Consider the following 26800-nt stretch of genomic DNA (forward strand, 5'->3'; position numbering starts at 1 on the left):
ATAGATAGATGTATAGATAGATAGAGATAGAGATATATATAGAGAGAGAGAGATAGAAAACGAATACATATTCTCCAGCCATTAATGTGCCACTCTTTTCGTGTTTTAACGTTGCTCGAATATTTTATATCGTACACGCATGCCATACGACGAAGCAGGCAGCACGCGTCACTCATCGATGTCGAATCTGTATAAAGAATTTATATTCTCGAGTACTATTGGCTTGCATTAAACGAACAGATAAAAAAAATATATATATTTATATACATATATATATATATATATATATATATAAAATTCGAAAAAAGTGGAAACACTTTTTATTTGTGTGCGTTCACGTGTATGTGTATATCATATATTTTAAATAGATAATAATAACATCTATATTATTATACTTACATATATATCTATAAATTGAAGAGTTTCTATCCGGCAATAAATTACAATAATGATAATAATAGTAATAATCGATCGGACAATTTCTTTTTTCTTTTTTAATAAAATAGCGAGGTTATTTCGATTTTTTATTTTTTTGTTTACTTTTGTATTTTTTCTAATCGTAACCATCGGTTCCTCTTTGTTTTTGTTTTTATTAAAGCGCAATTCTTTGTTATCGAGGGTGTTCACTAGAAACAAGGGGTGTAAATAGCAAACAAATGGCAATAACATATACTAGTTCAAGCAGTATTCAAATTGAATTCTCTAGCTCTTACAACAGAGAGAGAGAGAGAGAGAGAGTTATGCTCTTCGATAAATTACTATTTATGGCTAGTAACAATAACGAAATATTTTACAACTATGGGATATTAGTTCGTCCTCGTAAAGATACTGGTTCAATTAAATAACCACACCGAACGATAATATTTATGTAGTTCTCGTTTATCGTTCACATTTCTAACGAACTACCAACGATGCCGAAGTATTACGCTTAAGCAAATTTGAAACCTATTTATCTCGAATCGTAATTAATAACTTAAAGTATTAACGAAGTCAAAAAGTGATCATGCTTTGTTATCGACAAAAAAATAATTATTATTATAATTATTATTACTAACGTAATTTATTGGCGACTAGAAGTTATATCTAATTTATGTTCGTGACTTTAATTTTTTTTTTCTTTTTCTCAAATTATCAAAAGTAAGTGTATTAAAAAATCACGATTACCATTACACGATGGACCACTCTATATATTTAAATATATATAATATTTTTCTTCTTTTCTCACGAATTTTGACAAACGAATGTCGAAAGAACTGGAATTATATTCATCAAATCTCCATTTTTTTTCTCTTCCATATTCTTTCTTTCCATCCCTTTTCTCTCTCTCTCTCTCTCTCTCTCTCTCTCTCTCTCTCTCTCTCTCTCTACTCCTACTTCTTCCATATATACCAAGCCATATTCGTTTCTGTTATTTTCTGCTAATTAATTTGCATGACGCACGTATACCAACACAGACACGCACCTACACACATCACATCGCTCTATGTCGTTTCCATGCCGGAGGACAGACGGCGAGAAGTGAATAATCGAAAATCCCATAACTCCGATGATTTATAACGATCGACTAGCCTCGGTCACACATGAACGTTGGAAACGGCGAATGGCTCAAATATTTGCATTCGTGACATTAATTCGATCGGTGAACCCCCATCGACGCGTACGCGACATCATCGTGCGCATTCGACCATACACTAGCTCTGTCTTTCTCTCGATCACTCTCTCATACATAGAAACACACAAACAAACTGTCCTTGTCCTTTACTTACTCCTGTTTAACAAACAGATCGTAGCTTGTTAATAATATATAATTTGTAATTATAATTCATAGTTCGTAAATATCTATTTTGATCATTCTTATTATCTCGATCATCTATTTTTTATTTCTTTCCCTAATTTTCTCTCTTTTTTTTTTCTTTTCTTATCTCTTCTTTTTTTATTGCGTGTATAATTTTATTACATAAATAATAATATAGGCGCCAGTGATAACGACGATGATAACGAAATAATGATAATGATAATGATAATAATAATTATATTCGTTAAGTACCTCTTTGATAATTGAAACGATGTGTCAGCAAATTTGTTCTTTTATTTCCATTTTTCTCTTTCTTTCTTTCTATTTTTCCAATCGTACAAATAATGATAATGATAATGATAATGATAATGATAATGATAATGATAATGATAATGATAATGATAATGGTAACGATAATGGTAACGATGACGAATGATTAACGTCAGTGATAGAAAATTTTCTTAAATCGAAACTTCAAATTACCCCAATTTTCTCGACTATATCATATACCACTTAGAATTCAACTAAACGAAATATTATTCTACAACGTCGTTCGTCGTTCTCTCGTAATAATCTATATAAATATTATTAATCTCGATACTATTTTACTAGAAACTATTTTACCAACATAATAATATAAAACATATATATATATGCGTGTGTGTGTGTATAGATAGATGAAGTTAAAGACGATTATTTTTCTTTTTTTCCAAAATCAACATTACTTTCTTTTACGAGTAATTTTTCCACGCGTTCTATATTCATTATTTTACAAATTCATGGATCAAGAATAATAACAGATTTGTTTTATTATTTTACAGATATTCACACGTTTCGGAAAGGTCTTGAAGATCGTCACCTTCACGAAGAACAGTAAGTGTTGCGTTATCTATACGTACAATAGCATAGAGAGAAGGAGCATCATGTATATGTACATACATACATATACATACATATATATATACGTATATACGTTTGTGTACCTATATGCGGGAGGGTGTATATTCTATGTGTATTGAATGTGCACCTCGTACATACATGCACTTTGGCCTCTTACACGGCTGACACGCGACGGCACTTTACTACTTTGCACTTCTCGTCGTCTATACGACGAGCGCTCTCGACACCGTTACAGCTTTCGTCCGTTCTCTCGTTTGCTATCGACCTCTCTTTCTCTTTCTCTCTTTCTTTTAAACAATTTCCAAGAATTTTTTTTTCCAAGTCTCTTTCTATCTCTCTCTACGTACCACGTATCTTTCTCTCGTCTCTACTATATAAAATATATTTTTGATATTTACAAAAGATAGAAACGTACAAGAGATTTTCATTCGAGATTTACTTTAATTTTGTATAGAGAGAGAATTATTGTAAACCGAGATAATTAATGAAGTTGTTTCTACTTGATCGATCAATCGAGAAAATTAATTATTATTTCTCATTAATTAATTAATCAATCGATAGATTGATTATTGATTAATTGTTTGTTCGTTCGTTTGTTTGTTTGCTCATTCGTTCGTTCATTCGTTCGTTCGTTCGTTCATTCGTTCATTCGTTTGTTCGTTCGATGTAATATTTTTGTTCTCCATACGAAATGAATTTTTTCATAATCTTCGCGTTGAGCTAATTTTTTTTAACCGTTTTTACTTATTTATTAATATGTTATGCTACGTTAAAAGTAATAATTCCTAAAGAGAAATTTATAAAGGAAGGAAAGAATTTTCATATTTCTCCTACGTATTTCAGATGGACATTTTGTAGATTAAATTTATAAATGTGCCATGTGACTTTATAATAATTTATAAGAAGGAAATTAAAAAAGAGAAAGAATATTCCTACTTCTTTGTATTCAGACAGACATTTTATAAATTAAATTTATAAATGTGGCATAACTAATAGTAATTTACAAAGGAGGAAATTGTTTTCCTTCTCTCTCTCTCTCTCTCTCTCTCTCTTTTTTCTTTTCCTTTTTTTTTTATTTTTTTATTTTTTTTTTTTTTTTTCACTAACAGAAACAATTTTCATATTCCACGTATTCGGACAAACTTTCTTCAAATAAAAATTAACAAACGTGTCTTTTTTGGCAAACGAAAAAAATTAATGAACGAGAAATAAATTTTTACATTTCCCTACGTATTCGAATAACTTTTTTTTTTTTTTGTTTCCCCTCAAATAAATCGTTCACTCGTAAATTTGTGATACAACGAACAATAGTTAATAACGAGACAATTAAACGTACGGGAAATTAGAAATTTTGCAGTATATCCGTATACTAGTAACATTTTTTTACATCTTCCATCGGACATGTGAATTCTATTTGTTGATAAAGTGACATAAAAAAAAAACAAAAGGAAGAGGAAAAAGGAAAAGAAAGAAAAATAAAGAAGAAGAAGCAAAAGAAGAGGAACAAAACTAGGAATAGAACTCAATTCGATTTTTTATCTGAATCAACGTACGAAAGAGAGAGAGAAAAATAAAGAGAGACAGACAGACAGACAGACAGACAGACAGACAGACGTAGAAAAAGAAAGAGATAGAAAGAGAACGAGAGTATAGTATGAAATCACGTTATTATCGAGTTACGTAGGAATACGTAAAAGTTAATATTCTTGCCCGTCAGGTTTTTCCATTAGCAACATAGGCGTGAAAAAAGTCTGAGTCCGTAGTATACGAGATAAAAAAAGAAAAAGATAGAACCAGAGAAAGAGGGATAGAAATAGATGAAAGAGAAAATATGGATAGTTCAAGCGACCATATCTCTCTCAACATGTTGAAAATCGGTGCGAGACGGAAAAGAGGGCTTTCGGAACTGCATCCGTAGAATGTTCTCTACGAATTCATGCGTGTGACGTAGCCGAGACCAAGAGTGTTGTTCTCTTCTATTTTTCTCTTTCTCTGTGTGTGTGTGTGTCTATTTCTCTATCTCTATTTCCATCTATCTGTCTATCTCTTTCTCTCAATTTTCGATAAAATAACTCTCGAGTGAACGTACGAGCGATGAAAGTACGAAAGAAAAGAAAATTTGTGGAACTATATAATCAAAGCTTCTTCTTCTCATTCGAGAGAAATAATTATTCTATTATAGTAATTAATGATTTAAATAACGGTATGAAACGTTTTCGTCGGTATACTTTGTTCTTTTTTTTTTTTCTTTTTTTCTATATTTTGTACTTTCTCTTTCAATTTTCTTTTTCTTTTTCTTTTTTTCTTTTTTTTTGTAAAAATTTTGAAGTATAAGCAACTGATATTAATAATGATCTTGACGATTCTTGATATAACGGGATGATACTTGTTATTGTTATTGTTTATTGAAAAATAAAATATCAACGTTTAGTAAGTTTGACGTTACTCGTACGATCATGCTTATCAATGTATCTCGGAGCGTGTTATATTCTCTCCTTCGACATTGCAAAACATTTAATAACGACGATGGTCCATGATCGTTCGAGATATATCGATAGGGTCGATCGTGCGAATGCAAAAGCTTTTACATCGGCCATATACCGTGAAATGAAATTTTTCGAATGGTCGATTTAACATCGTCCCTCTATAAAGTTTATCGCAAAATTCTGCTGAATACCACTATAGATATACAACACATATAGACATATACGTGTGTATATATATATGTGTGTATATATGTATATCATGTTTGTGTCTATGTATATAAAGTTGTCTATACCTATACATACATACATACATATATACGTGTGTATATATGTATGTATGTATATATATATATATATAATGTGTGTGTATATACAAAAAGGGATACATAGAAACCATAGAAGGCGTGACATTTGATCCTCGTTATCGATAGTTTTCGTGAAATCTTGTATGCGATTGGTCATGAAATTCAAAAAAAAAAAAAGATAAAAATATGAAATACAAAAAAAAATAGAAATAAAAACAAAATGAATTTGTTTCATAGTCAACCTACTCTATTCCGCAAATATCGATACCCCGATAATTTGAAGCTTCGTAGAAATTTCTTTGAAAATTTTGTTTTCATTGCTATTCCAATTTCCGGGCTATAATTCGTGGTATTTTCAAAATTCCATCGTTTCTCTCTTCCTCTCTCTCTCTCTCTTACTCTTTGGCATGCAAGAGAAATGGTTAAAGGATGAAAAATGAAAATATTCGTGTCATTATTGACTATTCATTTATCTTCTCTCTCTCTCTCTCTCTCTCTCTCTCTCTCTCTCTCTCTCTCTCTCTCTCTTTCTCTCTCTCTTTCTCTCTTTTTGTATCTATCGAAAAATTCATTGTTCAGATGAAGCAGGAGAAAAAAAAGCTAAACGATAGATATAACGTGGACACCACCATGAAATAGATCGTTATTCATTCTGATGGTTTCAAACAAAAGTTATATTTCGTGATCATACTGTCCATATTTATGTTTGTTTTTCACATTTATGGTTCCGAGCTATCACCATAGTACAAATTGTAACGTCAAAATAAAAACGTATACGTCACCGTTAAATTTACTTAACGATACTATCGAATGTTTTCTTTATTTTTACATTCTATCAGAAAGAAAAAAAAAGAGAGAGAGAGAGAGAGAGAGAGAGAGAGAGAAAGAAAAGAGAGAAACAGAAACAGAAAGATAAAGAAAAAAGAAAGAGAAAACAAAATGGTCGAGTAAATAGGCAAAAGGGACAACTGATTTTACGAAACAAATTTTTTCCTCTCGTTAAACTTTATATTACACGCGTATGTGCTCGAGGGGTTTAAAGTCGGTAATATTCTATGGTAAAGGTAAAAGAAAGAAAGAAATAAAGAAATAGAAAGAGAGAGAGAGAGAGAGAGAGGGGGGGGGGAAGAGAAAAAGAGAAAAGAGAACGGAATCTCGCATTTTTCATTTCATTTAAAGCGCATTCGTGAATGGATCCGAGCTTTTGTGTAAGCACGTTCGAAAATTAAATAACGTCGCCGCCGGCTAAAACTTTGTTCCATATCATTCGTGCACTGTTAATGGAATAATACAGGCGGGGAAAGGCGTCCTCCTCTTCCTCCTCCTCCTCCTCCTCCTCTTTCTCCCTCTTTTACCCCTTCTTTATCCTCCCCCTCGTTGGTTTGGCGTATCATATTGTGTAAGCGCGTTTAACTCTCTTTTCTCTATTCCGACCGTAGTCCCACTTCCTATATTGTATATGTGTGTATACAGATATATTTTTGTGTATATATGTGTGTATGTTATGTGTATGTAGACGTAATGTATACACATGTGTATATATATATATATATATATATATATATATGTACTTACGTATGTATTTCTCTCTCTCTCTTTCTTATAAACGAAGCAAAAGCAGTAGAAATAACGATATAATAAATTCCCCGTTAAAGCTCGGGACACGTCTCTTCGCAACGAAATCACCGGTACGAATGAATATCACGTGCCATATTATCTAACCTCGTCCTTCGTCCCTCCCTCCCTCCCTACCTACCTCTCTACCTCTCTACCTACCTCTCTTAGCCTTACACAATCAAAATACTAATTTCAAACGAGATCTTTTTTCAACTATTTTTAGTTACAGTCGCGTTTCACTCTTTACATTTTTTATGATCGATCGATGGTTAATTGATGTTTTTTTCTTTTTTTTCTTCTTTTCTTTCTTTCGAAATATATATTTCAAGATCACTGACGTTGATACGATAGTAATGATTTTTTGTAAAATTTCTTTCTTTTTTGTTTGTTCTTTTTTTTTTTCTTTTCATTTCTTACATCTACGATTTGTTTTGTTATACAATGTATGATCGATAGGAATGAAATGTTTTCATTCGTATAATTTACTTTATACACTTTATATACATATATTTATATATTTTATAAATAAATAAAATAAAATAAAAAAAAGATGTATAGTTTCATCATGCACACACACACACACACACACATACAGAATTTTTTGACGATATATATATATAGGAGATAGTATTGATTTTCATAGTTGAATCTATATGTAACCACATTCGTAAATCTCTAGAAAGAAATCCCCTAGTAGTCTCGACTTTAACAAGTATTTTTCAAACATTCGTATCTCGTTGTTCGTTTAATATTCGAGAATCGATCTTTCGATCAGGTGGATTTTACAATTGGCTAGGTACAAGCTCTTTTTAATCCTTTCATCGTTAAATCTCTCTTTCTCTCTCTCTCTCTCTTTTTCATTCTCCTTCTTCGTCTTTTGATTTCCGATAGATTTTGAACTTCATTCTTTTTATTTTTAATGGATGTTTGTTTTTTATCTATTTTATTTTCTCTCTTTTTTTTTTTTTTTTTTTCTTACGAAGGATCTACAACAACGTGGATCGAAAATCTAATAGAGAGCTCGTGTTGGCTTCGTTATACCATCGAACTTTTTTCGATTTCGTTATCTCTACTAATATTTTTTTTTTTTTATCTTGATAAAGAATATGTTGTATCCTTTTAGTTTTAACAAAGATAATATAGAATGCCTTTTGATAAATATTTTTAATGATAGATTATTTACTTCCTGAAACAAAATATTGTCGTTTCCTTTTAAAGAATTCTCTAATGATGATCGTAGAGGAAAAAATAATATAAGCTTTGAAAACAATAATACCCTAATATATATATATATATATTTTACATTGTAAAATCTTTTGTTTATAATTTTAACAGTACATTTTTAACATTATTCGATATTCTAACAACGAAAATTACAGTGTTAATAGGAACCTTTGTAAGTAATATAAGAGAGTATAGTATTAGTCGGTCGAGTATTAATAATAGTAATTTAATAAGTTAACAGTAGTACTATCGAGTAGTAGCGATAGTAAAAAAGAAAAAAAAGGGAAAAAAAAGAAAGGATCTCGCAGGGAGATTTTTCCGAACGAACTTTGATCCCATTTATGGTAACGTAAAGCGTAAAGTTGTAATTCCTTTCTCAATCGTCTTTGCTTAATACCGTAACACGAGAAATGCTTTAGAATGTGATATTCTATAAAATAGGAAGGGTAAATACAAGAGATCTAACGTTACAATTAACAACACAATGTATGTATGTGTGTATATATATATATATATATATATATATATATATATATATGCACGAGTAAATCAATCCTCCTTTTCATCGTTTTTGCTCCTTTCGAAGAGAGAAACGTCGGATGTTCTATCCGTACGTATATATAACGTATACTGTATTTGTATGTATGTGTATATATATATAACATGTACATGGTGTATGTCTCTCTCTCTCTCTCTCTCTCTCTTTCTCCCTTTCTTTCTATGCATATATGTATATCTAACGAAACGTAATGAAGATACTAATGAGAGCCAAAGTAATACAATGAAAACATGTTAATACATATAATAAGGTTTTTCTAATCGTTCTAACCAAGATGAACATTTCTACTATCGATTCATCTCTGTCTCTCTCTCTCTCTCTCTCTTTCTCTCTATGTGTCTTCTTCGTCTCTTTTTTCTTTCTTTCTTTCTCTCTCTCTCTCTCTTCTTTTTTATTCATTCACCTATTCTCTCGGTCTCTCTTTCTCATTCTCTTTCTTTTTTTCTTTCTGTTTCAGGTTCCTTCCAGGCTCTAATACAGTATGCAGACATGGTCTCTGCACAAACCGCTAAATTCGTAAGTATCCAATCGACTTTTCTTCTTTTTCTTTTTTTTTATTCTCTCTCTTTCTCTCTTTTAATCTCTATCTATCTCTCTCTTTTATTCTCTATGTCTCTATCTCACTTTCTTTTGCTCTCTTTCTCTCTCTCTCTCTCTCTCTCTTTCTCTTTTCTACCAATAATTATTATTCATTCGTACAAATATTCTGCAAGAGAAATATTCTGCGAAATTGTGAAGAATTTATCGATAAGAAAAAAAAAAAAAAAGAAAAAAGAAGGCATTCACAGTTGCAACAATATTCACTTTTCATTATATCCCGAACAATTTAATTAGTCCACAAATCGTTCGTAAATGCGATAGAATGATGCAAAAAAAATCTCTTTTTTTTTTTCTTTATATACATATATATTAGAAAGATATTAATCGATTTTTAATTAATAAATCATGTCAAAGCAGATGATAAATTTCGATGAATGTAAAAAAAAAAAGCAGCAAGATCTCTCGTGCATACATTTTCTCTCATCTCTCTCTCTCTCTCTCCCTCTTCATAAGGACTTAACAATGAAACCTTTGGGAAGCGATCAAAGCGAAAATTAATTCGCTCGTTGTGCGTTTTGTTACGACCATTGTACTCTCTCCTCTTTCTCTCTCTCTCCCTGTTCATGTCTGTCCTCTTTGAAACTAAACTAGCATTGAGTATACGTGTCTCTCTTTATCTATCTGTGTATATGTATGCGCGAGTAGCCCTACCTATACCTATCTACCTATCCTACCTGCTTGCTTGCTTGCTTGCTTGTCTGCCTACCTACCTACCTACCTACCTACCTACCTACCTACCTACCTACCTATCTATCTATCTATCTATCTATCTATCTATCTATCTACCTATCTATCTACCTAGCTGACTCTACTGGTGTTAGTATAACGGCATGAAATGGAGGTCTATGGACGGTCGATTCCAAGAGTTAATCTACTTTGCGCGCGAACCTACCAACTTTGTACTGTCGCAAAAGTATTCGGTTTTCCCGGTCACCGGAGCTCAAGAGCTCACAAATCCGGCACGACGTTCAAAGAGAAAATTATTAACTTCGGCTACATTTCATCGCGATGTTGCTGCATTATATATATATATATATAATGTACGTTTGCGTGTGTGTGTGTGTGTGTATAAAGCCTTTCAGTCAGAACGAAGTAACGTTGTGTTTCAATACTGAAAGCTAATTTAAAGTGGGACTTCCCCACTTACATAAAGCAATGTTTAATAATGAAAATACTTAGCATTCTTGTAGTCCAATTATAACTTAATTAATTAAAGCACTTTTAGTCGCGGATACTTATGATAGAACGAAAAGTCGAATGTTAATGAGAAATATTTTCTTTCTTTCTGTCTCTTTCTCTTTCTCTTTCTCTTTCTCTCTCTTTCTCTTTCTCTATCTTTTTCACATGGATATGGATATATACTCCTTCGAGTTCTCTTTATATCGTCTTTTTTCGTTTACGAAATTTCTAACGTTTTAATTTCACGTGAATTTGGGCTAGCAAAATCGTCTGAATTTTAACAAACCGAGCTGATGTTTCGCGTAATGACATAATGACCGACGTATAATGAGCAATAAAAACTCAGTTGGACAAGTTAATGAAACATAGTATATGTGCATATATATATATATATATATATATATAAATGAATGTATGTGTGTGTACGTGCCTATTTACCATCATTGCTCAACAAACATAGAGAGATAATTTTGTCCTTCTCGATGAGAATAACGAGCTCGTCAACAACAAAGAAATAAAAATAAAAATAAACAAACAAAAGTGAACGAAAAAAGGGTAGAAGAAAAATAATACAAATGACGTCATTGATCAATAATTACAGTACTACAAAATTGAAAATTTCTATCATTTCGTATAAAGAAATAATTCATTATTATCCATAATTCAAATTAAAATGTAATTATTTAAAATGTATAACCGGAGAATAACGTGTATCGTAAATTTTTAACATTTTCTATTAAGAAATAATATTTCTATAATTTTTTTCTTTTTTTCATTCTAATTCCAATTATAATTCGATGTTAAATTATTACAATATGTAACTATATGGAGAACGACTTTACATCATAAATCCTGTAATATTCTTTATAAAAGAAATATATGTATATATATATATATATATATATATATATATATATGCATTTCTCTCTCTTTCTCTCTCTCTCTCTCTCTCTCTCTTTCTCATTATCTTTTTCTCTCTTTTTTTCTAATCAAATCGAAATGAAATTATTACAATGTATAACCGTACAGCAGTGACGTTATCGAAAATATTTTAATGTTTCCTGAAGAAAGAGTGCATGAAAAAAGAAAATAAAAAGAAGAAAAAAAATTCCATTTCTAATGAAATTTTAAATACACCGATTCTATCATTAATTACATTACCTACCTTCTCTCTCTCTCTCTCTCTCTCTCTCTCTCTCTCTCTCTCTCTTTCTTCATTTAAAAGCAATACGATTATTGAAAATATTACAATGAAATTTTCGAAGAAAAAAAAAGAAGGTGGAAGATGAAAGAAAAGAAATAAAGTAAAATGAAATAATGAAGAGTTTTATATGAGAAAGTATTAAAGAGTTTTATATGACGGTCGAGTGAGTACTAGGCGAAACATTAAATCGTACAATTCGTTATTCTGAAGAAAAACCGTGAGTAGTGAGGAACATAGAGGAGTGAAAGAGGAAGAAAGAGAGAAAGAAAAAGAAAAAAGAAAAAAGAAAGAGAAGCTTTTTGTGGAGTATAAAATGGAGAGAAAGGAGCGTGTCGACGTTGGTTGATCGAGGACTGTTCTTTCCAGTAAAATAGACAGATAGATAGATAAATAAAATAGATAGATAGATAGATAGATATATAGATACATAGATTGTTTCGAAGCGATTGATTGTAGTAGTAGTAGTAGTAGTAGTAATAGTAATAATAGTAGTAGTAGTGTAGTAGTGTAATAGTGGTGATGGTGGTAGTATTGTCGAAGGTAACGTTTGTAATCGAATTTCTTTTCTCTCCCTGTTTCTGTCCTTTTCTATTTCTCTCTCTCTCTCTCTCTCTCTCTCTCTCTCTCTCTCTCTCTTACACACATATATACAGAGAGAGAGAGAGAGAGAGAGAGAGAGAGAGAAAGAGAGGTTGTTGGGAAAAAGATAGAAAAGAAGTTAAAAAAAAAGAAGAAAGAGAGAAACCAAGAGAGGGTAGATATAGTCCAACGAAATTCAAAAATATTCTCTTTATTACTTAAAACTCGATTGAATGCTAAGTTAGCTCTACTCGTCCTGGTGAAGTACGCAAGATAAATTGGATTAACTTAACGACCAACGACGACTACGACGACAACTGCAACGTCGAAGCTTCTATCGTTCTTTTGCTTTTATCGTCTTCCATTCTCATCACTTCCAAAAGGAACCTGTGATTTCCATTTAATCCATCATTTTAATGTTCTCCTTCGTTTGACTTCATTCTTCAATACAACAAAAAAAAAATATATATATACATACGTATGTGTGTATGTATATGTATATATGTTTCGTAGATCACTTTTCAGAGACTTCAAAGATCGGATCCTTTTGAAGATTTAGAAGGGAAAATTTATCAAAAGCTTTGACCATAATATAATATATAGTAAGGAACATACACTCGATTAGATTCACTAGAGGCAGGCTAATTATGTGCGAAATTCATTAGCCCGTGTAAATAGCAAAAGCCAAGTAAACGTGTATATACTTACATATGTATATGCAAGTGTACATACGCTGTGTGTATGTATGTGTATATATATATATATATATAGATGTATGTGTGCATGTAAATGTGAGAGTGTATTATCAAGACTATGCACGTGCGATCAAGTATATATGCATACATACTAGATTCCAATGTAACAATGAACACATTGCTACGCGTCATGTATGCATGGGATAAACAAATAATCCCTTGTAGATACATTCTCCTTCTCCATCTCCCTTCCCCTCTCGTTCATACATATTTCGTGTTAATGTAAAATCATCCGCAGCTTTTATCTAATCCATTTTATATTAATATATAATAAAAACAAACAAATACACTTGTTTGATATTCGATCGAAGGTCGATCTTTTTTCTTTCTTTTCTTTTTCTTTTCTCTCTTCTTTCTCTCTCTCTCTCTCTCTATATATATATATATACATATATATATCTATTGCTTTCTTAATCCGACCATAAACCCATAAATCTACTTTTTTTTAATTCTCTGAGCGACGTAAAAAAGAAAAAATTTGTCAAAATTTCGAATTAATTATTATCGAACGATTTCGACCGATACATTTGATCAGGCTATTCACGAATACCCTTTACACGATGATTTCGCGTCATCTGTCGAACCATCAGCAACGACGCTTATGAATCAGGATAACGCATGGATTGGATCAACGGCCTTGATCGTACCAATAGCATCACATCGGCAACATACATATTCCGTATTCAAAGCCATCCTGCCAGCCGTTGACCATCGTTGGTGGTTGCTGCCGTTGATGGTCGTCGTTCCAGCTTCTCTCTTTCTCTCTCTCTCTCTCTCTCTCTCTCTCTCTCTCTCTCTCTCTCTCTCGTTCACTTTCATATACCACATATATGTACGCCTACCAGTCTCTTTCACTCTGTCAAGCCTATCATAATTCTGCACGGATTTTGCGTGGTCTCCTCCTCCTCTTCTCCTCCTCTTCTCCTCCTCATCCTCCTCTCCTCATCCTCCTCTTCTCCTCTTCCTCTTTCTCCTCTTCTCCTCTCATTCGAGTAATAACCGAACCAACGATGCGCACGATTTTAATGATCGACGAATAAAAGCTAACGATAGTTTGGACACTTGCAGAATTTAAAGAAAATAAGATGAAGAAAAGGGAAGGAAAATATTGGGCAAGCAAAGAATGAAAAAAGAAAATAGAAAGATAGAAAGAGAGAGAGAGAGAGAGAGAGAGAGAGAGAGAGAGAGGGAGGGAGAGATGATTTTTCAGATTTCTCCTCTCTCGTCGTTTTTTCTATTTCTATTTCTTCTATTTCTACTTCTACTTCTACTTCTGCTTTTTCTTTTTTTCTTTTTTTCTTTTTATCTTTCCTACTTCAATTTTACTATTCCTCTATATCTTTATTGATCAATCGATATATAATTTCTTGGTATAAGATTGACGAACATTTAATACTCTTTTCCTTTTTTTTTCTCCTTTCTTTTCTTTCTTGTTTCTTAAATTTAATGTTAAATTTCAGTCACTCGATGGACAAAATATATATAATTCCTGCTGCACGTTACGCATCGACTACAGCAAGATGCAAAATCTTAACGTGAAATACAACAACGATAAGTCGAGAGATTACACAAATCCAAACCTTCCTACTGGAGATGCGAATATCGATGCTGCATCCTTGGCCTTGGGCGGTGAATTATTGCCACAAATACTGATGGGTGCTGGATCACAACCACGTGCTAGAATACCCGGTGAGTTTCAAAATATATATATATATATATATATATATATATATATATATATATATATAATTTCTTAGGTGTATCCATTTCTTTTTCTTGTTTCTTTTTTCTATCGTCAAAATTAAATCCAATATATTATACCTGACAACAATTTTTTTCGAAATTTCATCATATGTATCGTATTTCTATCTCATCACTTCAATACTCGTGTATTCTTTTTTTTTTTTTTCTTGACTGATAAATACTCGTTTCTGTATTTTTATTTCTTTTTATTTATAATTTTATTTATTTTTATACGTTGTATAAAATACAAAATGAACGATCGATCGATTTTTCATCATCATTATCATTATTATTATCATCATCATTATCATCATCATTGTCATTGTTAGGTTCTTTTTTTTAATCTTTTATTTCACATATTTCTTCAACTTCAATCCCTCGACCAAATACGTTGGCGTGTATCGAATATTATATCCGATTTTATAAAGCAGGAACTTATTCTCTCGCTCTTCTTTCTCTTCACCCTCTGCACCCTTCCCCTTACACCCCTTTTTGCGTCCACCACTCCGATGCCGCGCTGCCTATTGTCATTAACGAAACGCGAAATCCGCTTGAAATTCGAGCCGAACGAACCGCGATACGAGATCTCGTTATCAGTGCTTGTATTTTTTAGAGGTACCGACTGATTTAATAAAGAAAGCAAAAGGAGAAAAAAAAAGAAAGAAAATAAAAATAAAAGGGAAGGGAAAAAAAAAGAAAACGAAACGAAAAAAAAAACAGAGAACATTTTTTTTTTTTACGTCGGTTGACCGAAAGATAGGGCAAATTTTATCTTTTTTATTTATTTATTTATTTTCTTTTTGTTATTTTTTTTTCTATTATTTTTTTTTCTCTTATTCGTACATTATCATTCGAAATTGCGATACGAAAGTAGGTAGGTAAAAGTCTCCCCCATTCTTTTTTTCCTTCCCCTGCAATATTGTACCAATTTATTTATTATTAAAAAAATGAAATTTTACGAGGACACGTAAAAGCTTTTGCATTTCTTTCGAAACAAAATCTGAATATGAATAATAAGAATAATAAAAATCTAAGAATAAAAAATACTATATAGTAACAATATCGTTTTGTTGATGAAGATTAAAGAAAGAAGAAAAAGAAGAAGATAATACTCCAAATTCGTACGACGACAATTGGATCGTTAATTTTCTATGAAGTTATATATTTTTTGGAAATGAGTATACATGAATTTTACTTATACTTTTTTCTTTCCAATTTTATTAATTACACATGTTTTATCAAATATTGCTCTCTCTCTCTCTTTCTTTCTCTAATTTTTCTTTAATAATTCTTTTTAGGGTGGACCAAAATGAGATTATTAATAATTAATTTTTGACTTTCTTGAAGTAGAGTCTATTGCAGGAGCACCGGGTGTTTTGCCAACGCCCTTTGCGGCTATGCACGGCCTACCATCGCCCTTGGCAGGCCCTTATAACGGAGTCCCACCGACCGGAGGTCTCGGAGGTCTTGGTGGTTTTCCTCTTGGAGCTGGTGCTCTTGGAGTACGCGTGCCAGGAGGTGGACAATCCTCAGCAGTATTGCTCGTTAGCAATCTCAACGAGGAGGTAAGTTTATGGCGTCCTCGAAATCTATGGTGTCTTCTTCCGAAGACATTTTTTTCCATCTAACTACGAGGAAGGAGGACGCAATATATATATATATTTAAAAAAAAAAAAAAAAAAAAAAAAAAAAGAAAGAAAGAAACAAAATAAAGGAAAAAAAAATATTCTATTTATTTTTCAACGATATATTTGAATCGTTCGATTTTTCGAGCTGACAATCTATTATTATTATTATTGCATATTTATACATGTATTTCTATTTATTTATTTTTTTTTTCTTTTTTTTTCTTTTTTTTTTTTTTTCGTTTATAACGAAACACTGCCTTCTTTATAACACGTTGAATCAATTTTACGAAAAGACGTTTCTATCAAAACTGCATAGATTAGAGATTCTCTCTAACATCGTTCAACAATAGTTTTATTCGTTCGAGCATATTATTATTAGACAATATTTTAGATCGAGATAAACTTTGAATAATATCTTCTAACAAGTGTATTTATCAGTACACTTTCCTTTCTTTTTAAGTAGGTTAGAACTTGATTCGAACACTGAGAGAAGTAGAATGAACCGAGAATAGAGTTATCTGTCGATTAACGTTTTGTATGCAACTAATATGTTAAAGGATATATTTTATCCTCTTATGTATGTATAATGTATATGTATACTTGTATATTATGTTCCTTCGAACGTAATCGTCTTTTCTCTTTCTCTCTCTTTCTTTCTATCTCTCTCTCTCTCTCTCTATCTCTTTCTATGAACGAGCTCTAGACATGCTCTATCTGTCTGTCTCTCTCTTTATCTCTCACTCTCTCTCTCTCTCTCTCTCTCTCTGTTAACCACAAGATGCATCTTCCATCTCTCTTGAGTCTTATTACTACATTCATCGGAAAACCAGAGATCTAATTCTCTCAGTGTTCGTAATACTTAAACTTTGCTTTTTTTTTCTTGATACATAAAATATATATATATATACACACACACACATATATATATATATTAAATAAATTATAAAAATGAACGTAGTGCTATGTAGGCAAACCCTGCAATTTTCTCTCAACTCCCTCGACTCGTGCTTTCCTCGACGAATATTTTAATTGTTCAAATAAAAAATATTACACGAACAACTCATTAACAAATAATGCAATATGTTCTTGCCTTTTTCTTTTTTTTTTTTTTATTCTTTTCTCTTTCGAAAAGTCGACGGAAAAATCGAATCGATGCGTATGTTACTCTCTTTTTGCGCCAGCAACCTGAGAAAACCACCCCCTCCCCCTTATTATACACACTACCCCTTTAAGAAAACCTCTTACTACAAACCTCTCTTGCACCTTCAACCCTACCTTACCCCCTGTTTACCTTTACGTAACCCTTGACCCCTTTCATTTTCAAAACATACGTTTATCATACGACTCGCTCCCCTCTCTACGCCTATATCACCGAACCTCAACCCTAATTAATTCGTTTAACGTCGTCCACACGACGTTACTTCTAAATATATGGGGCACCCTTTGTCTCATGGGAAATATTAAAAAAAAAAAAAAAAAAAAAAAAGAAAGAAAGAAAGAAAAACCAAAGAAAAAAATATATATATGAACGAATGAATGAACGAACGAATGAACGAACGAAGATCACATTGAACGTGTAATTTCGACACCCCGTCGAACTTCCACGGTTTTCTTTTATTTTTTCTTTTTTTTTTTTTGTTTTTCGTCTTTGTTCGGAAAAAAGAGGAAAAGAACGAGAAGAAATAAATTAAAAAATGAAGGGTGCCCCGATAATAAAATTGTGTGTCGACGTTACACTTTCGCAGCTGCAACTTGTCACTACTATACTATAACTATGTGTACTACTATCGTTGTTACCGCGCACAAGCTTCCCGATTCGACGACCGTCTCTCTCTCTCTCTCTCTCTCTCTCTCTCTTTCTCTCTCTATTTCTCTCTCACTCTCTTTCTCTCTCTCTCTTTCTCTCTTTCTCTCTTATTCTGTTTCTGTCTCCCTACTGTCTCTTCTTCTGTCTCTTTCTATCTTTCTCTCTTGTCACTTCCCGCCCCGGAAGATTTACCATCACAAGAATCAATTTATTTTCGAGTTTAACAACAACAAAAAAAATAAAAAAACGACAAAAAAGAGAAAGAAAAGAAGAAACGATTCCAAAAAAAAAAAGAATAAGAAATGAATAAAAGAGAGAAAAAAGAGGGGAAACAGTTACGAGGAGAAGACTTTTACATTTCGTCGCGTTTTTTGATCCTTTTTTTTCTTTTCGATCGTCCGACGAAAAATGAAATATTTGTAACCGAAGTAATGTAAAACGGTGAAACGAAAAGAAAAAAAAAAAAAAAAAAGTAAAAAAAAAAAGAGAGAGAAAAACAAAAAAGAAAAAAAATAACGCAAAGACATAAAATAATATGTATACACACCGGCAAGCAAAGACGAGAAGAGAAGAGTGTTTGTGACGAAAAAATAAATAAATAAATAAACAAACAAATAAACAAACAAACAAAAAACGACGACGACGACGACGACGAAAAAAAAAAAGAAAGAGAAAAGAAAAAAGAGAAAAGGAAAAGAGATTAAGAAAAAGATAAAGACAAAGAAAAAGAGAAAAAGCAGAAGAAGAAAAAGATCGCGAAACTTGTGCGCGCGTGCCAACACTATTACATTGAATCCTATTATACTCGCTGACTACTGACTGGACTCTGTCTGTTCTCTGTGTAGATGGTCACGCCTGACGCTCTCTTTACCCTGTTTGGTACGTCTCCACATTTATATTATTAATTATATTACATTATTAATTATTATATTTACAACACACACGTAAACACACATACAGGTACATGTACAAGCACACAAAACGCACGTACAAATACAACATACATTAGAGACACGAAGATCGACACGAAAAAATAATATACTGATTTTTCACATACATACATCGATTATTATTACACATACACGCACATATTTATACATTGTCATCAGATATATGTGTATATGTGTGTGTGTGTGTTTCAAATATATATATATATATTTGAAATAAATAAAATATAATAAATTTATATTTATATATTTTATTGTATACACATACACTTATACTTATACTTATAAAACACACACGTACACGCACATAAACGTGTCCAACACTTACGCGAGACCGTCCAACACTCACACGTTTCTCGCTCTCGCGTTTTCTTTTTTCTTTTTTTTTCGTACTTTTCCGAATTCCTTTCTCGACGATCTTATTATCTATCTATCTATCTATCTATCTATCTATCTATCTATCTATATCTATTCTATATTTATCTATTTATCTGTCTATCTTTCTCTCTCTTTCATTCTCACTCTCACTCTCTATCTTTCTATCTGTCTATCTATCTATCTATCTATCTATCTATCTATCTATCTCTATTTCTCTCTCGATTTTTCGCGTCGCAATTACTACATGCGTACGTGTGCAACATACTGGACAACACCGACACACAGACGTCGAGAAAAGAAAAAGAGAAAGTTAAAAATTACAAAAAAGAAACAAAAAAAAGAGAACAAGAAAAGGAAAAGAAAAGAAAGGAAATAGTTTTGATTTTTAATAACAAATAATTATCGTCACGTTTCGGTCATGTATTATCTTAAATAATAAACCAAAAATTTATATTATATATATGTATATATATGTATGTGTATATATATATATATATACATATACTATATACACACATAGATTTTTACTTTTCACTTTTTTCTTTACTTATTATTTATTATTTTCTCCTATTTTATTTACTTAATTTTTTTCTTTTTTTAATTACAATTTTTTTTTATCTCTCTTCCTTTCAACACATTCGTACGTTGTGTCTTTCTTTTCTTTTCATTTCTTTTCTTTTCTTTACTTTTCTCTATCTTTCTTCCTTTCTTTCTTTCTTTCTGTTTTTATTTTATTTATTTCTTTTTTTCTTTTTCTTTTTTTTTTTTTTTATTCTCTTTCTCTCTTAATTTTCTCGCCAAAGTAAACATATTCACAAATTCACATTTCTTATTGTTAACATTCTTTTTTATGGTTTATTTTATTTTTTATTTTCTTTTCTTTTTTAATCTGTAACTCTCCTCCGAATATTTTTCTTTCATTTCATTCAAAAATAAATTTTATTGCTACCTCTATATATGTATATGTGTATATATATATATATATACACACACATATATATATATATATATTCTTATTCATCATCATCACTACATATCGTTCATCATTCTCACACCGATTCATTGACCGATTTTACGTTTTCTCTATAATCTTCTTTACTATTACAAAGCATCTCTTCTCTAAAATAATTTCCACATTCGATATTTTATTATTAATACCATCAGTTCTCCATTCCCCTTTTTTTACTATTACATAAGCTTTCGCTTTTTTTACGTAATTCCATAGAAAAAAAAAGAATTAAAAAAATGAAAAATAATAATAATAATAATAATAATAATAATAATAACCACAACAAAAATAAGTAAATAAATAAAAATATTAAAATAAAACAGAACACTCCTCTCGAGGTATACGACTCTTGATTTAATTCTTACGCTTTCGTTTTTGATCAATTTCATGGATCGTCCAACGATCGATCCTTTCCTCTCTCTCTCTCTCTCTCTCTCTCTCTCTCTCTCTCTCTCTCTCTCTCTCTCTCTCTCTCTCTCTCCATTTCTCTCTTTTCATTTCTCTCTCTATCTTTCTCTTCGCTTTTTCATATACTCTACGAAAAGCAACATATTTTTCCAAATACCATATTTTCCGTACAAATTATTTCCGATCGTTTGCTGCTTGAACTAAACTCTCCGAATAAATGTCTCTCTCTCTATCTCTCTCTCTCTCTCTCTCTCTTGCTCTATCTCTTGCTCTTGCTCTCTCTCTCTCTTTATATACATCGGGAATATACATATGTATTTACCTAGCGTAAGATTATACTCGAGTCGTTTGCCTCTCTTCTTGCATGTCCCAAATCTTAGTCTGATCGTATATCCTGGTTTTCGATCGAACAATATTTTTTATCCCGTTTCATCTTCTTGGCGATCCTTAGATGCTGTCTCTTTTTAAGAAAGAAAGAAAGAAAGAAAGAAAGAAAAGAAAGGATAAGAAAAGAAAAGAAAATATAAAATAAAATAAAAAACAGAAATAATAATAATAAAAAAGAAATATATATATAGAAAAAGAAAAAAAAATTCTTCAACGAAGAATTTTGAGATTTATTAATGACAAGTGGGTGTGCACACCTATGTAAAATTTGTTCGATGTTGTGCGTGTAGGTGTTTACGGGGATGTACAGCGTGTGAAGATTCTCTACAACAAAAAGGACTCGGCACTGATTCAAATGGCCGAACCTCATCAAGCGCATTTAGGTAATCTCTTTATATTCTTTCTTTTTACGTGTATATACATATAAAAAAATATATATATATTCAATGTTTCTTCTTCTTTGACCCATTCATCCACCTCCCTACTCCTCCATTTTTATACGTTTGTTTACTTATTTGTTCGTTCGTTCGTTCGTTCGTACTCTTTTTTTTTTTAACTTCTCACAATTTCTCAAACTAAACGTCGTTCTCTTTCCCTTGTCTATTATCAAGCAATCACTCATATGGACAAGTTAAGAGTATTTGGCAAGCAGATCAAAGTTGTACTCAGCAAACATCAAACAGTTCAATTACCGAAGGAAGGTCAACCAGATGCAGGTCTCACCAAGGATTATACGAGCAGTCCTCTTCATCGATTCAAAAAGCCTGGCTCAAAGAATTATCAAAATATTTATCCACCGAGTTCGACTTTGCATTTATCAAACATTCCGTAAGTAAAAACAATAAAACTCAAACTCTTTCTTTCTTTCTTTCTTTTTCTATCTATCTATCTACCTATTTATCTATCTATCTGTTTCTTTTGTACATCGTTGACATGAAATAAAGTGAAATAGTTTGCTGAAGTTGTAAGATTCTTCGTTTTACAATAACAGAGCTACGGTAACCGAAGAAGAGATAAAGGATGCCTTTAGCAAAAATGGATTTAACGTCAAGGCCTTCAAATTCTTTCCAAAGGACAGAAAGATGGCTCTAATTCAGTTACTTAATATGGACGACGCCGTGGCCGCTCTCATCGTAAGTATCTTTTTTTTTTTTATTTCTTTCAATAAATTATGTCGTTTCTTTTACAAACAAAAATATAAATATAATCGTAGAAAATTGTCGCTTGTACATATATACATATGTACATATCTTTTTTTGTTTAATCTTTTATTTCGTTTTTTTAGAAAATGCACAATTACCAGCTGAGCGAATCCAATCATCTTCGAGTATCATTCTCAAAGAGTAACATCTAACAAGAGACACTGCTTAGCTAGCAGCAGTGGTTTCAGCCCTACGCCCTTGTCCACTATTGGTGATCCAACGTGCTCTAGCGATTATAATATAAACGGCCTGTGTCAGCCTGCTCTGCTCGTCCCTTAAAGTTGCGAGGTCAATGACTGTTATTATATATCTGTGTACATAAGACGCGCAAAACCCCATTCGGTGAAGAAAAAAAAAAAAAAGAAAAGAAAAGAAAAGAAAAGAAAGAAAAAAAGCAAAGAACGTGCAAAGACGAAGATTTAAGAAGATACGAGGATGAGGATACAAATGAAGATGAAGAATAAAAATAAAGATAAAGATGACGAAATTATTGAAGAAGACGAAGAAGAAGAAATTGAAGAAGAGCTAGAAGAAGAAATAGAAGAAGAAATGGAAGAAGAAATAGAAGAAGAAGAAGAAGAAGAAGAGGATGATGATGATGACAATGAAGAGGATAAAGAAGAAGACGCCGTTCCTTTTGCTAAGAGACGATCATAGTGGATCTTCTCTCACGTTCGCCTTCTTTTGCTAATAGCGATGTGATCGGGGCTCTTTTACGTTCTCTCGATCTAAGATTTACAAATGACGAGGAAACCGAAATAACGCGATTAAGAAATTTTTCGGTAATGGCTTTCGGCGATGAATTGTTCTCGCTTAGTTTAGTTTTCACACTTGGTTAAGTGTGAAACACAAATGAATTTTAAGGATAAGGAGAGGAGAATGTTAAGAAAGAGAATATAAGAGAAAGAGAGAGATAGAGAGAGAGAGAGAGAGAGAGAGAGAGAGAGAGATAGGGAAGGGATAGAATATAGTAAAAGAGAGGTAATTTCCTATGAGAAGAAGGGCGTAGGTAAACGAAGCACACGCGCATAGAAAATGAGAAGGGAAGCAGCAGCCAAGTATTAAAATAAAAAAGAAAAAAAAAGAATTATAGACAGAGAAGTTGGTGGAAGATGAAGAGAGTTGAAGTAAGAAGGGAAAAAGAATGGAAAAAGAAGGAGAAGAAGGAGCAGGAGAAGGAAGAGAAATAGGAGGAAAGAGCAGGAGGATTTATAAACAGCTTGGCTAAAGATCACATTGATTCTTCTCTCGTATTAGAATTAATTTCTTTCTTATCGAAGAAAGAAAGAGAAAGGGAAAGATCATTATCCGTCTATTTAAATTGATATTCTCTTTTTAAAATTCTAGATATTTTCGTTCTTCTTATCAATTTATCGTAATACAAAGAGAAAAATACAAAGAGAGAGAGAGAGAGGAGACAGTAAATGATCAGTGACAAAGCCAGCTCTTTTTCTTCTTTCTCTTCTTCTTCTTCTTCTTCTTCTTTTTCTTTTACTTTTTCTTCTTTATTATCTCATCTCTATTTACTGATGATATAGAAATTAACAATTAAGGATCTTTTAGAGTCGTGCGAGTTGTGTGAGCCCGTTAAAAAAAGAACAAGTATAGAAAATAATAATAATAATAAAGGAAAAAAAAAACCCACAAAAAATTTAAAAAAAAAAAAAAGGATAAAGAGAGAAGGTATAAAGTTTACAAACGCGAAAGTTCTTTTCAAAAAAAAAAAAGAAAAAAAAAATTCAAAAACGAAAATATAAAAAAAAGAAGGATGTGAACGACGATGATGATTCAAAAACAAAAAAAGAAAAGGAAAGAACAACTGGGCATATACTCTCGTTCGACGCTACAAACGTATGATTATTATTATTATTATTCTTATTATAATAATAATAATAATAATAATAACAATAATAGTAATAGTAATAATAATTATTATCATTGTCTTTATCATTGTTATTACTATTATCGTTATTATTATTGTTTATTATTAACTGTGCGTCATAAATGATTTTTACACGGGTATTGACGATCGACGGAAGACGGTGGATCGATCGTGCGAATAAGAGAGGAAAAGCAGATCGATTAGAGAAAAGATTTTCTTTATGTCTTTTTTTTTTTTTTTTGGTTTTCAATCTTTCTTATTTTTTTTTTTTTCCTTTTATTTCCTTTTTTTTTCAACGAATTACTAACGACAAAAAGAAGGGAAAACAAGACTTTGTTGTAGGATGTAATGAGATACAAAAGTTTAGCAAACTATAATAGCAAATAATAATGAAGGAGTGAGTGAGAGAGTGCGTGAAAAAGAGAGAGAGAGAGAGAGAGAGAGAGAGAGAGAGAGAGAGAGAGAGAGAGAGAGAGATAAGAGAAAAGGGAAAAAAGGGAGAAGACCAACAATGCTTTCTTCTTTAATCGCTTATTTTATCACGCGAGGTGCTAATTGATTAATCAATTGATTAATTAATTAATTAAGGCTTCCCGCGAACCAAACAGACAAAAATGTGTGTTGTGTTCTTGTTTATCATCCTTAGTTTTATCTTGATTTTTTTCGATTATACGAATGGAAACGAAAGAAAATCGGTGATATATATCCGTTTGACTATATATTTTTTTTTTTCTTCATTTTTTTTCTTTTTGTCGTTAACAAAATTCGCGACACCGTATGATGAACCACCGCATCTCGCATCCGTTTTTTTGCAGGTGATATAATTTATATCATTTTCGGCTTACCGATAAGTATTATCAAACGTATAAACACAGACACAGACACATACATACCATATTCACATACGTGCGCTCGCGCATATATATATATTTATATATATATATACACACATCTCTACAGAGAAATAAAAAAAAAAAGAATTGTTTTGTCCTTTGAGAAGACACGAACACATACGTAAATAGGTATATACGTAAATCCATACATGCATATACACATTGACGCACAGAGAGAGAAAGAGAGAAAGGATGAGAGAAATAGAGTGAGAGAGATAGAGTATAAAAAAGAACAAAGTAAACGTAAAACTTGCTAAATTATCGGGCCGATCGTAATAACTTTAGTTCGTTGTTAGTATGTTCAAAAAAAAAAAAAAAAGAGAAGAAGAAGAAGAGGAAGAAATAAAATTGCAGAGTTGATGTGAGAGATAGGTAGGAAAAAAGAAACGGAAAAAAGGAAAGTTTACGTGCACTGATCACTATTTAAATCGTATCTTTAGTTTTGAGGATAGAGATAAACGGAAAGTAAGATAAAAAGCGAAAGAGTATAGGATGTTGTCTGTGTAGGAAGAGGATGAGGGGGGGGGAGGAGAGAAGAGGAGAGGAGAGGGATGATACGTGATTTAGAAGTTATTGTATCGATTGTCAGTCAGAATGATTTTAGATAGGACGAGATTGGGTTATAAGGGATATATTGTGAAAACAGTTGACCGAACATATCGCTATTATTCAGAGTTTTTACGTACGAGCATTTTAGAGTTTTAGTCGTTATTAAAAAAAAAAAAAAAAAAGAAAAAAAGAAAGAAAAAAATAATAATGAATAATAAATAATAAATAAATTAATGAATAAATAAATAAAGAAATAAATAAATGAAGAAGTAAATAATGATATAGAGAGAAAGTAAGAGGAGAAAGGAAAGAGAATGGAGATGAGAATTTAAAGAGAAAATAAAATAAAATAAAATAAAAAAGTAAGAGAAAGAGAGACAGAGATAGAGAGAGAGAGAGAGAGAGTGAGAGAGAAGGAAGTATCGGGGTAAATAAAAGAAAATAAAAGAACATAAAATGAAATAAACTGAAATAAAATGAGGTGATTAAAAGACGCCTAAAATAATAAGAAGACAGGTCGAAATCTTTGAAAGAAATTAGACCGAAGATTAGTTCCTGGTATCCATGCATTCCCTTTGGCAGCCATTGCGAGAGTAAAGTGCTCCCTAACCCTTATTCTCGCCCTTATTACCCTTACTCATCCTTATCCAACAATACGCTCTTCTTCATACCACCTTCTCCCCTCCCCCTCCGCCCTCCACCTCCTCTTCCTCCTTCTCCTTCTCCTCCTCCTCCTCTTCTCCCCATTAGAAATGTACGGTCAG

General features: G+C 31.8%; 1 protein-coding gene across 22 annotated transcripts in view; it reads left to right on the forward strand.

Moving 5' to 3' along the window:
- Positions 1-26244, forward strand: part of LOC127068236 (polypyrimidine tract-binding protein 1) — a 390025-nt gene extending 363781 nt beyond the window's left edge. For 20 of the 22 annotated variants that reach the window (XM_051004116.1, XM_051004120.1, XM_051004128.1 and 17 more), the window contains 9 exons: positions 2617-2668; positions 9344-9402; positions 14664-14892; positions 16294-16511; positions 19227-19260; positions 21801-21893; positions 22122-22338; positions 22502-22643; positions 22796-26244. In XM_051004116.1, the coding sequence (XP_050860073.1) occupies positions 2617-2668; positions 9344-9402; positions 14664-14892; positions 16294-16511; positions 19227-19260; positions 21801-21893; positions 22122-22338; positions 22502-22643; positions 22796-22864 (1113 nt within the window). In that variant the 3' untranslated portion in view covers positions 22865-26244. Of the gene's footprint in view, positions 1-2616; positions 2669-9343; positions 9403-14663; positions 14893-16293; positions 16512-19226; positions 19261-21800; positions 21894-22121; positions 22339-22501; positions 22644-22795 lie in introns of those variants that run through there. The other 2 variants (XM_051004109.1, XR_007782879.1) reach the window with 2 other exon arrangements.
- The last annotated feature ends 556 nt before the right edge of the window (positions 26245-26800 follow it).

The sequence above is a fragment of the Vespula vulgaris genome, chromosome 12 (assembly GCF_905475345.1).
Source record: "Vespula vulgaris chromosome 12, iyVesVulg1.1, whole genome shotgun sequence".
NCBI classification, from domain to species: domain Eukaryota; kingdom Metazoa; phylum Arthropoda; class Insecta; order Hymenoptera; family Vespidae; genus Vespula; species Vespula vulgaris.